A 13,451-nucleotide genomic window follows, 5' to 3' on the forward strand; every position below is an offset into this window, starting at 1 on the left:
GCTCTTCTGTTCATGTGAGTTTTGTGTGTTTGGTTTAGTATGGTTTTGGTTCTGTGTCTGCTGGCTGATGTGCTCTTGTTTTTGTCATGCTTGTTTCTATGTGCCATATGCTCTCCTGTTTATCATCTAAACCCCACCCTTCCCTTTACCAGATTATTTGTTTATTTGCCCCACCTGCTCTCCCTTGTTACCAGGGGCCGTATTCACAAAACATTTTATCTTACCACTAAAGCCCCGTTCACACGAAGACGCGTTTAGCTGTAAAAAAATGTGTATCGTATCAGCGTTTCGTCCAGATGGATCCAGCGTTTTGGGAGCCTGAAACCAGTATTTTTTGAAACCGGGTCCCAGAGTGGATAGATCTGAAACCGACACCCTTGTATTTTTGTGTGTACAGCCAATCCGTACATTTTGTGAAACGGTGATGTCATCACACCAGGTCCCGCACAGTAAAAACAAGAAGGGATACAGCTACGGCCACTGGGCATGCGCACATCAATATTGCATCATTTAATTACTGTATTTGCATTATTGTAAGGGTAGGTTTAGGGTTTGGGTAGATGTAGGCGTTAATCAAACACAATCTGGTAAATAGCAAATGTATTTATTATTATATTATTATGAGATTTTGCCTCACTTCCAACCGTTGCTGTACCCCTTCTAGCCACAACTCTTCTTCTCCATTTTTTGTTTATTTCTGAGGCAGAATTACAGTGCCACATACTGGTCTGGCATGTATACTACATCGTTTTGAGTCAGTTTCAGTGGTTTTTCATGTGTATGCAGATATTTTTTGAGACGAGGAAAAAAAAAGATTGGATGAGGAAAGCTCTGGCTTTTTCATAAGAGTTTTCATAAATAGCTTTAAAAAAATTTAGGCAAAACTTCCGGTGAGTGAGGTCTGTACACGATCGGATCACGAACAAAACAACGGCAGATCGTTTACAGACCTCACTCAGCGAAGTGATCACGTTCAAGGCTGTTGGACATAGTGGTGTAGAGGTTAAAAAAATTATATAAATACTGTTCGGTTTCTCGCACAGACCGAACGTTTCGTGTCTTAAGACATCAATGTGTCGTCATGAGCCGCGGGATTTAATTTGGATTTGTCTGTGCATGTTTTCACCTATATCTTGGATGCCCTGGGGGTAAGCAGATAAAGATCAAATGTTCATTTTTGGGTGAACTATCCCCAAAAATGAAAATTCTGTCATAATTTATTCAGACAGTTTGTTCTGCTGAACACAAGAGAAGATATTTTGAAGAATGTTTGTAACCAAGCAGACAGAGCAACCATTGACTACCATATAGGGAAAAAAATACTATGGTAGTCAATGGTTGCTCTGCTTTGTTACAAACATTCTTCAAAATATCTTCTGTTGTGTTCAGCAGAACAAAGAAACTCATACTGGTTTGTTGCAACTTGAGGGTGAGTAAATGATGACAGAAGTTTCATTTTTGGGTGAACTATCCCTTTTTAAAATTTTGTCACTATTTTTTCTCTAAATAATGTTGATATGGCAACTAATAAATACACTAAGTTTCGTCATCCTGGCATGTGTGGAAAGTTTTAAACCATGTGTTACAACTAAACCCTGTTAGGTTATGCCCCGCTCTCCCCTACTTCGTTTTCTAGTATTTGTTTGTATAAGGACTCTTCCTTTTCCTTATATGGTTTAGGGATCTGAACCATATATTTCCATAATTTTCAGAGAATTTATGAAGTAGATCATATTCAGAAGTAGTATGAGCAGTATGAGCAGTTTGGCAGTATGCGATTTGAATTCAACCTCTAACAAACACTTAAAATATATGCGGAAAGAACACGGATGTGTAACTATCGCTGCCACATCACAAATGGAGAACTGAGGTTTCTACTAGGGGTGTAACAATACGCCACATCAATATGGATTGATACATTGATCAAATGATTAACTTTCTGATTCACAACCCTTGTTTCTACCAATCTTTCATGATTGTTCATGTTTGTAACTATTTCAAAATAAAGGTCTGAACTTAATGAGTCTGAAAATATTATTTTTTGCAAATTAATTCATTTAATTTATATTTATATTAAAAGTCACCAAGCTTTCAAATTATATATTGTTTGTCAATATTACTTTAGGTTTTGACTAAGATATTATTGTTTTAAATAATGGCAAATGTCCAGTTAAAATGATTATTCACCTAAATTATATTCTGACACCATTTACTTACCCTTATGTCACTCCAAACCTGTACTTACTTACTTTCTTCTGCAGAACATAATATTTTAAAGATATTTTGAAGAATGTTGGTAACCATTTTAAGGACACACACACACACACACACACACACACACACACACACACACACACACACACACACACACACACACACACACACACACACACACACACACACACACACACACACACACACACACACACACACACACACACACACACACACACACACACACACACACACACACACACACACACACACACACACACACACACACACACACACAAAACATCTCAAAAATATCATATTTTATGTGAAAGTCATAGCTACATGTAGATAACAAGAGGGTCAGTAATTATAATAGCAAATAACATTAGATTTGTAAAAGAACTGTTATCATTGAGATACATATGTTTAAAAATACACAATCCAGACGTAAAATGGGTTGTGAATGCAGTTGGTTAGGGGCCCTCTGTTAGCTATAGCATGTTACTGTGTATTCACATCTGCCATTTACAGTCCCTGTCTGCTTTGTCAAACATTTGAAATTACACTGTTTTTACTGTGACAGACCGACAATTGATAGTCACCTATTTTATGAGGACAAAATGTCCCACAAAGATGTTAATACCCAAAATCCTTGTGGGGCCATTTTTTTTTGGTCCCAATGAAGAAAATGACTTTCTCCTCTATCACACTGAAGTAACGGTATGCAGTGTCACACTGCCCCCTGGCCAAGTAATATAGTAATAATTTTCCAACTTTGCAAAAAGCCTCTTATCAACATATTTCACATCTTTCCACCTTATATTTAATAAACTAGATATTTTTCAGTGTTTTTTTTCATTTTTAAATGTCAACGTCAACCTTAAGCTTCTTTAAAGATGCATTATAGACACATTTTAGCTGAATTTAAAGGTTTTTCTTTTATTAGGCCTATATGTTTTTTGGACACTGCCAGGCAACACAAGAATGGCAGCACTTTCATTTTTTAGAAGATAATTAGAAGAAGATAATCCAAAATGAAGGTCACAGGGAAAAACACATGGCAGCATAAACAATACAAGACCAAGAACTGAACAAACTTTGGGCAATATAAACACATGGGAAAACACTATAAGAAAACTAAAGTGTGATACATGAGGGACATCAAAAAACATGGTAACTAATGAACACAGACAAAAGAAACAGTGCAAACCAACTAACAGGATAACAACTCGAACAATGACAAGACAAACTAACACAGGGGCTGTTTACAGGACACCATTTTCAACTAAAAACGTTTTGGCTGTTCATTTACACGACAACAGCGTTTTGGGGGGTCTAAAAATGCTAACTTTGAAAACAAGTTTTTTGAAAATGATACAGTTTTCGTCTCCATGTAAACTACAAAAAGCTAATGTTCAGTAATACGCATACACGTGTTTTCTTTAATAAGTGACTTTGCCAACTACTGGCCTGGCATGAATAATACAGCAGTTTTAGTTGTTTTCACAGATCCGTGTGAACGGGGATCATTTTGACAACGTTGACATCTGTACGTGAAAAATGCAAAGAAAAACGTTTCTGTTTTTAATACATCATTGTCGTGTAAACGTAACCTCAAAGTACAGAAACAGAGCAAAATTAAACAAAACCCTGACAGACACTCAATAGGAAGGAAGTTATTTAAACCACAATACACCCTATAACCATATACTGTTTGAAATCTTGTTTCCGCCTCAGAGTCAAAAATAAAAAGGTATTGTGAGGTATAATCTTAAATACAATTTCCTTTTAGGTTTCCATTTATTCTGCAGTTGTATTGGATTTTCATTTACGTAAAATTTGACCGCATTGCTTATCCTGTTTTAAAAAGTTTTACTAAAAACAGTTGTCAAAACTGGAGAAATTGTTCTGTGGTAATATAATTGTGCAGCATAATTGAGATTTCCTCATGATAGAAAACATTGATTTGTATCATTTTATCAAATATATTTCTAAACACTATGCCTGACCAGTTACCCTGAACTATACATTTGTTCTCAGGTAGCCATGTTTAGTTAACTAATTATTGCTCAATTTACAAATGCAACTGCAGGGCATTTATTTACACAACAAAATAAAATTAGTATTGTAATATCAGTTGATATTTAAAATGTTTAAAAAATTGAATTACATAGGAGAGACCAGGGTTCATACCTTTTTACTACAGTGAATATTTCTCATGATTTTATGTAAGTCAACATACATCAACATTAACATGTCATGGCTGCAAAAATGCTTTTAAAATGTTTTACTATTGCCCAAAAATAATGGGACCCTGCAGTATAATTAAAAAATGTTTATGCTAAATATATATAATAGTAAAACAGCCATGAAAATCAAAACAGCAGTAGAAAACATAGAAAATATTAGAATTTTGGTTTGGAGAACAATATTAATTCTAAAGTTTTTTAATGTTTCAAATAAAATCATTGATGAAAACGTCAACTTTAAATTAAAACCTTAGTTACTAAGGTACAGTACTTTTATGTTATACAAATGTGGTTGGTTGGCTCCAGATTCAGACCGGAGTCCGTTCCGCGTTTTGCAGAAATTCTGTGCGTGTAAAAAAAAAAAAAAAAAAAAGTCGCCTCACCTGCTGAGCGCTCCAACATATCACTCCGCGGGGTCAGTTTATATTATTTTTATTTTGCACTGGCGTTTGTAAAACCACTAATATGTTATTTAAAAATACATTCCAATGTTATTATGAAGGATAATAACGTGCACTTCTAAATGAGAAGGTGTCGTTCCTTTGAGTGCCGTGCCTAATGTTGTGGCACTATTTAGCATGGTGTCGCTCACAGTGCGTGATTCGGTTACACTCAAATATGGCTACCGTGGAGTGAGAGCTACAACTTTAATATTTGTACTAATGCAGAAATGTAACGTTTTACTTCATTCTCCGTTCTACAGTCGCGTCTAATTATCGTCTTTCGCTTGTACAGATTGTGAATACCCAGGCAAGGATACCATCTCGATGTGTTTAGCGTTAATAAAGTGTTGCTCGAAATTTGCTGCTTGCTCCGCGAGCTGATCGAAATCGTCAGGATTGGAAGCTTGAAAGCGAAATCTGCTTTCGGTTTTTACCTCATTTGGGGATATTTTTGGCTGTATTTTCCCGAATGTGGCCAGCGATCGGCTCCTGTCATCGCCTTGCAGGAGCTCAGATAGCGGTCGGTATGGCTTGTTTTCGGATGAGGGATGTAACCCGCGAGGATTTGGCGATGTGGGATGAAGCGGAATAAAGAAAAGTGATCCGTCCAAACCGAAGCAAAGCGGATGCTTTCTGCCTATGGATTAAACATTCTAGATTTTCTGGATATAAAAGTGGATTTTACTGGAATACGTGTACAATATCGCAGAAGATATCGCTTTGTCACGCTGGCTTATTTTCCTGAGGAATAGTGGTGTATTCCTCCCCAACCCCCCAGCGCCACAAACACTAAACAAAAGTACTATATGTCACGTATATGACGGTTCTTGTCATGAAGGAAATAAATAAAAATTGCTAGGGTCGAAGAGGTAAGTAAATATCGATCGATTAGTGTGTTGTGTGTGTTTCTCGTCATCATTTGCGAGCGCTTTTGTCGTTTCTGTCGCCTTTCTGCACGCGAGCACTTGATTTCGACCGAGTGTGCAGCTTTTCTCCATCTAAAATCATCAGAAGATGTTTAAAAACGTCCTGCATCTTTACTGTCCACTGCCTTTAATGGCCCGTTATATGATTCCCGCTTGGATAGGTGACTCCAAGCTTGAGTAATGTTTCCAAGTTAATCAGCCGGGCTGCAAGGCCTGTACTGTATCCACTTATAGCCTTTCTTGCGCATTTACAGTCATCTTTCCACTGTAACACCATCACATCTAAGTTGACATTACGTTGCACGTGATGATCATCTGCCGAGACCTGAATGTTTGGACAGCACCGATAGTTTGTGTGCAGGTAGGTTTAGCTTTTGGGCTCCCTAAAGTGTGCAAAACCGTCTCTCTCATTTAAAGTCGCCGGCTTGTCCTTGTTTTTTCCCCCCATTTTATAAAAAAAGTATTAAGTAGGGAAACGTTTGAGTATTTCATGGCATGATGGTATTATTGGCACCCTGCGTATGTAAGGCTCTGAAACACAAAGCTCTGGAGACAACCGAACAAAGGCAAAAAGCTGGACATGCCCCCTCATGTGAAGAAGCTCTTGCTTTGTGTGCTTCTGTTGTTTCACTAAGGCTGTCCCTCTGGTTCCAGTATGTGTTGTGCTATCTATTAATTTCCTATAGCCTATGTGTATATATATTTACATATAATGGTATTTGTGAGGTAGGCTATGTATTATGCGAATCTTACAAGTAGCGTCCAGAAGTATAGAATGCATTTGATTGACCCACTCTCTAGATAACTTCAAAAGAGGGAGGTCCTCTATACGAGGCTTAGAATGTTTTAATAATTCCAGATAGATAGATAGGTTATGTTTCTAGCTTGTTTGCCAACAGTTCTTCTAACCCTAATTGATGGAGTGTGTAGTTTTCATTTCTTAAACAACCATGTAGGAAAACACATCATGGCCATATTCCAGGATGACGATGTCAAGATTCGTCAGGCTCAAATTTTGAAAGAATGGTTGAGAGAGCACAGTCTTTTGGATGTGCTGGAGGAGACTTTACGGAGTGCTTGACTCTTGCGTTGTCAATACAAGATCTTGATCAAACATTGATGCACTTCTTGATGGATATTTCCATCAAGAGCTGCATCAATTTTTGTTCTGGATATTTTAACATAACATGCTGGAAACATAATAATCACTGCAATAATGTTCCAATCATTGACACTTAAGCATTTACCTATTTTAATATAAACAGCATTTTTTTTTTTTTTGGCCGGGCAGTGTGGTTTATAGGGTTATGTAGATCTTTATTGACCCCCAATGGGAAATTGCAAAATAGCATCAGTATAAAGTGTAAACCGCAACATTAATGCAGTTATAAGACCCAAATGTAATGCACATGTTAATGCATTAGCTGGTGCTGCTACCATGTTGTGTGTCAGAAACACCTGTTCATCGGTCTGGTTAACTGAACTTTAATTTGCATGTAAAGAGATGCATTTGCTAACTACATTTCTCATAATGAATCCAAAGATATCGATAATTATGCAGCAGCATCATTCTGTACATACACAGCTGCTGTTTAATTGAGTGAACAGAGGGAACAATCCAAGAGTCTGTCCCCTTTTGTAAGCTTTAACCTTTTAATTTAATGTACTCTTGTTATTTAAGCTTTATAATTTCCTAGTAATACCTCTGCCATACTCTCCTGGAAGGTGTAGAAGAAATCCTTTGCCCTTGCAGAGATGTTAACCATGGGCTGATGTTTACTATGGACTCAACAGATAGCGTTGTGTTCATTTTAAAAAATACCTTTAAACCCTTGTCATTATACGTCAGGTGGACCATATACTGATACTTTCCCTTTTGTTAAAAAAAAATCATGAAATGAGAAATTGTGATTTTTAGTCCATGTCTCGTTTTACTGCTAGTTGACAGAATAAACATTCAACAGATGTATGCATTTCTAGGACTAAAAAGTATTGATGAGTCATCTTGCACATAAGGGCGTATTCAAATGTTTGTCCAATCAAATGCGCTCTAGAATGATAATGTCCATCCCCAAGTATTGTCTACATATGGCTAGCGATAGCATGTAGCATATTATGCTTCTCAGCTGTGGCTTTGACCAAATCCTATTGGCTGTTTAAAAATAGGAGGCGATTTCTTAAATATGTCCTCTCCCAGCTTCTTGTTTCAATCACAAATATAACAACACAAAAAAATTGCACTTACCAAGCCATTTCATAAGGTTTTTAAATGGCTACCACAGACAATGTGTATGTACACACTAATGGTAATGCACACAGCCTCATTGAAGGCTTGACTCAACCATGTGAGGTCTAATTGTTTACTCAAGGCAGGATACAATGAGCGCAACCCAGGGAGGGATCCCACGTAGTTCCCGGAAAAGACAGCATCCCGTTGGCAATATGCCTTGTCAGCTGAGTGGACAGGTTGGCAGAAGCACCACGCAGAGCAGGTGCAAGGGTCAGCACTGGGGAGCCGGCAGAGCAGCAGCTAACAATATGCACAACATTCAGAAAGAATATAACAACACGACCGAAACATTGCTCTGTCGATCTGTCACTTTCAACTGTGTTATGTTTACTTTTTTGGATTGTGAAGTCCTATGCTGTGCTAATATGTCACAAAGAGATAGATATAGATAGATAGATTTAGAAAATTACATAACTGATGAAGATTCAATTTAACTTAAATATTTGCCACTTTTAAATTGAGGGAAAAGTGTGTCCCAAAAGTTTCTAGCGTAACATTAAACTTGATAGCTTCATGTGGATTGATTTTATTGGAATTAATAATAAAGTGTGCTAACACTTGTTTTGACTAATTTTCATGGAACCTTGGCTGAGTTGTGAGTTAGACTCCACACTATGAGCAAATCATACAAGCTTATTAAAATATTGTTTTAGTATTAACCTCAGGGATTATTTTCTCCTCCGGCATTACCAGGTTTTTAATAAATTCAGAATTAAAACCTTACTGGTTGTGGAGAATGCTGTTTTAAAGGTGAAAATCTCCTGCAAAGCTGGAAAACTAAGTTGTGTTTAAAGCTTTTTTTGGAAATGTGCAATTTTGGCAGCCTACACGATAGCAGACATTTATGATACTATATACTTGTTTGTAAAAATATTATAGTACATGTACACATCTTTTTCACAGAATGTCATCAGAGGAGAAAAGTCTGGACCCCTCTGACAAAGGACCCTCGCCACCTCCTAGCAGCTCTGGGGCCACTCCCACTGGAAGTCCGGCCCCCACAGATAAGCGGCCCCGGGGCCGCCCTCGTAAGGACGCATTATCCACGGCAACAACACTTCCATCTGTGCCCAGACAGAGAAAGAAGTAAGTTTAATTAAACTTCTGAGTTGCTGTTGTTATCAATCTAAATAGCAATTTAAATGTCTTTAGAAAGTAATGTGGATTATTGGTCCTAAAAGATAAGAATCTTATGAAATTCATCCAATTGGTCTAACTCTATCCTGGAAGCTATGCAAACTTGGCTGTTAATATTGGTGGCATTTAAGCTGCATCACTTCAAAATGTTTTTCAACCACGGACCAATCAGTTGTTAATTTGTGGTTCACCTTCAGCAACTTTATGGAAAGGAAAATCCGTTGGTGTAAAATTAAAATGGATTATTTTTTTTAAATAAAACAAATACCAAAAATCAAAGTGGGTGTTATGTGCCAAAATGGAACAAGGTGGTTGAAGGAAAGGGGTTGAAAGGTGAGAGATTGGTGACATTAGCTGAAAAGGAAAACACTTGAGTTGGTACATTTAGATGAAAAGGTTATATATATATTATTTTTAATTGAATAATTATTTTCCCATTAAGATGACCTTTCTGTCATCTAATGTTGACTTCAACTTTCAAATCTTTAAAGTCCTCATGGAATTAAGTTTTTTGGCCCCCAAATAGACACTAAAGCTGTGACTAAAATGTCTCTAGTTCATACGTTTACTATTTTCTACATGGTTAATGACACATAGTGCACTATATAGGGGTTAGGGAACGACTCAGACAGTGTAAATATGCTTTCCATTGGGGCAAATGAAGTCTGGTTTCATATTAGTGTCATGCGAATCGCCACAGCGCCACACACAGTCTGTTCCGTTCCAGAGACACCATAGCACATACCAGAAAACGTATCGGACCCATTTGAATTCTGCATAGAATGCTGTTTTAAAGCAAAATGGATGAGATTAGGAGGTGAAATGGTTAGAGATTAGGAGGAAAATGCAGCTTTAAAGAGCTCAATGGCTCTGGCCAAGCTGTGATATAAACAAAACGCTAAAAACGGGGAGGGGCTGTTCGATATATGTCCCGCCCTGTCTTCCTGTTTCATTGGAAATTACATCAACATAATGATGTTGTTGTATGCTAATGCTGCACATTTCAAGGCACTTCAGTGGGCCTTTAAGAACATCAATCGTTATTATATTATGTTGTGTTACCAAAATTCACATGTAGCATTTAAATGGACTGGTTTTATTTCTGTGTGTTTTTTGTTTTTTAGTATTAGCCAGATTCTAAATATTGTTGCATCGCTAAAAATATTCAACATTTTATTTCAGATGTGTGCTAAATATAATGTGGAAGGGTTAGCTGTGCAGCACATCGCAAAGAGAAACTGAAATAGAGTGCACTGTTTCACGCACGATGGGCGCTTTGCATGATAGACCTCTTTGTTGATTTATAATGGGAACATTTTAGTTTTGATGCACCGCTCATGTCCGGTGTAGGCATTGTGGTACATTTTGATTCATGATAAGCCTTCCTCCTATGTGACAAGCAATGCGTTTGACCAATTTAGCTTCATGGACACATGGCAGTGGAGGAATCCTCATCTTCTCTGACAGGCCGCTTTAAATGATGGTCGGTTCAATTAACCCCTCTGAGCCCTTCAACTATTTACCCATAGCTTCCTCTAACAAGAAGCACTTGTTTACCTGACTGGGAACTTGATCCAGGATGGGACTTCAGGCTAACCAGAATCCATTGAATGTACAGAAGCAGTTTTTGAACGGTAATCCTGGCAGACTTCCTGTGTTTCACATCTGCATTTGAGGAGAGTATGCATCTTTCTTGACTCAGATAACCGTCTAAATGGAGGGGAGGTGCTTGGCATTTTTCCTGAGGGGATTAATTATATAGGAGTCTTTGAAATGAAAAGCACAGGTGCCTCTGCCAGCTTATGAGCTTTACTATGAGTGTGTAAGGTGTGATGTCAGTGTATGCAACTAGGAACGGTCTAGTGCAAGGTGCTTTCATTAATATGTTTCACAAAATGAGTACTACCTATCATTCAAATGTCTAAAAGCTTTAAAATACTGCTAAACAGCGAACATACTGCTAACGCTTTTTCATTTCTTCTTCGCTGCTCTAAACAGTGGTTGCTTGTGGCAACACAGCACAACTTCCTGTGTTTGCAATGCATTCTGAGCAGCGAAGAAGAACCCGCGCAGTGGTTAGGCAAAGCTTGCTGTCATAACTAGGTCTTGTTTAAGAAAATGGTATCGGATCGGTACATGGGTTCAAGTACTCGCCGATACCGATGCCAGAATTTGTTGTGGTTTCGGTGATATTTCCGATACTAGTATCGGAATCGGAACAACTCTAATACGATTTGTAAATGTTTTGAAAGAAGTCTCTAATTCTGCATAAAGGCTGCATTTATTTCAACAAAATACAGTAAAAACAGAAATACTGTGAAATTTATAACAACTGTTTTCTATATTAAAATATTTTAAAATATAATTTATTCCTGTGATGGCACAGCTGGATTTTTATCATTACTCCAGTCTTTAGTGTCACATGATCCTTCAGAAATCAGTCTAATATGATGATTTGGTGCTTATTTCTTATTATTATCAATGTTGAAAATATTTGTGCTTCCTAATATTCTTGTGGAAAATGACACGTTTAAAAAAAAAAAATCTAACTAGAAATTTTAATTATCTGTAACATTATGTACATAATGTACTTATGTATGAAAAATATATATAATGACCCCACATTTTTAATTGGTTGTGTGTTAATATAGAATTCATGTGGTCACATCATCACAGTATGCCAGCTATTTTACATCAACATTTAAATATGGTGTTAAAACTTTACAATAAAGTCTCATTTTTTAACATTAGATAATGTATTAACTAACATGAACTGAACATGAACAATAGTAATATTTGTTATTGCTAGTTAATAAAAATACAGTTCATTATTTGTTCATGTTAGTTCACAGTACATAGTAAATGTTGGAATTAACATGAACTGAGATTAATAAATGCTGTTGGAGTATTGTTCATTGTTAGTTCATGTTAACTAATGTAGGTAACTAATGTTAATTAATGAAACCTTATTGTAAAATGTTACAAATATGGCTAATTTCAAATATTCATATATTGCATGTTCTTTTCTTTTTTTTGTAAAAGCCTTTATTTGTATAAGTCTTTTAATGTGAAGTTATCATACGTGTGCTCGGTGTCCATCAACTACCAAATAATAATAAAAAAGTACCTTTTATTTGTAAAGTCAGGTTTTTTTATATAGCATTTTTCACAATACATATAGTTTCAAAGCATATCTAAATGGCTTAGGCTGAATTTACATTACATGTACAAGTGACCCAATTCAGATATTTTCCTTCCATGTGGCACAGATCGGATATGACCTACGAACTTGTAAGCAGGATAAAAAGCACATGGATTCTGATATTCTCAGATCGGTTTCAGGCCTTATTCATATAAATCTCATGTGAATTGAATACGTGCATTTACGTCTGCCATGTAAGCGGACAGATCAGATATTCCCTGGCCAATGCAAGTCATACGTCATTGAAAAAGCATACATTATACATAAACAAATTGGTTACATTTCAAACAAAAATCAGTGAGTGATATATACCTTAAACTTGTATAAAATTGCTCTGCCCTATATAAGATTTCAGTCATACCACCCTCCCCCTTATTCATACCTGTAAAAAAAGCTGCCACCATGATGCTAGGGTATTGTGGATGGTTGCTATGCGGTTGCTAAGGTAATCCGAGGCTGTTGCTTTGCTTACTAGCCCAAGACAACAGATCCAACCCCAAAGAATGAAATTCCACATTCAATGCAATTCTGTGGGTTTTTTCTTATCTTATTCGCCAAGAAGTCTGATCACTTAGAAAAATAATAGCATTCCTCTCCTAAACAAACCACATTGTTTAAGATGTCATCCATGTCTGTACTACAAATAATGTGGGGCAAAATTTATATTTAGTGTTATAGTTGTTCAAATCCTTAAAGGGGCTATATGCGTTTTTCTGAAATTTAAACTCGCGACTGTCACCTGTGGCCAAAAAACAGAACTGCTCTTATTTTCTGCTCGCTCTCGCAGCGGTGGTGACGTCACATCCGCAGACAGCGCGGAAAAAAAGACCCGCCAGAAAATAGGAAAAATAGGATACAGGCTTATAGGTGCACCCACTGTGAGCGGACAAGGTGTCAGTATGCTCATCAGGAGATGTTTGAGTCATAAATGGTAAAATAAAAAGGCTATTGTTACGTTTATTTTTGGGAAAAAGTTGCATATAGCCCCTT

General features: G+C 36.9%; 1 protein-coding gene across 5 annotated transcripts in view; it reads left to right on the plus strand.

The window, feature by feature from the left end:
* The first annotated feature begins 5,056 nt into the window (after positions 1–5,056).
* Positions 5,057–13,451, plus strand: part of kmt2cb (lysine (K)-specific methyltransferase 2Cb) — a 142,592-nt gene continuing 134,197 nt past the window's right edge. For all 5 annotated transcript variants that reach the window (XR_013816627.1, XM_079818573.1, XM_079818575.1 and 2 more), the window contains exons 1-2: positions 5,057–5,775; positions 9,026–9,208. Coding sequence is in view for 4 of the 5 variants with exons in the window: in XM_079818573.1 (XP_079674699.1) it covers positions 9,027–9,208 (182 nt within the window). In the remaining variant the exon portion in view is untranslated. The remainder of the gene's footprint in view (positions 5,776–9,025; positions 9,209–13,451) is intronic.

This window comes from Gobio gobio, assembly GCF_949357685.1.
Source record: "Gobio gobio genome assembly, chromosome: 6".
NCBI classification, from domain to species: Eukaryota; Metazoa; Chordata; class Actinopteri; order Cypriniformes; family Gobionidae; genus Gobio; species Gobio gobio.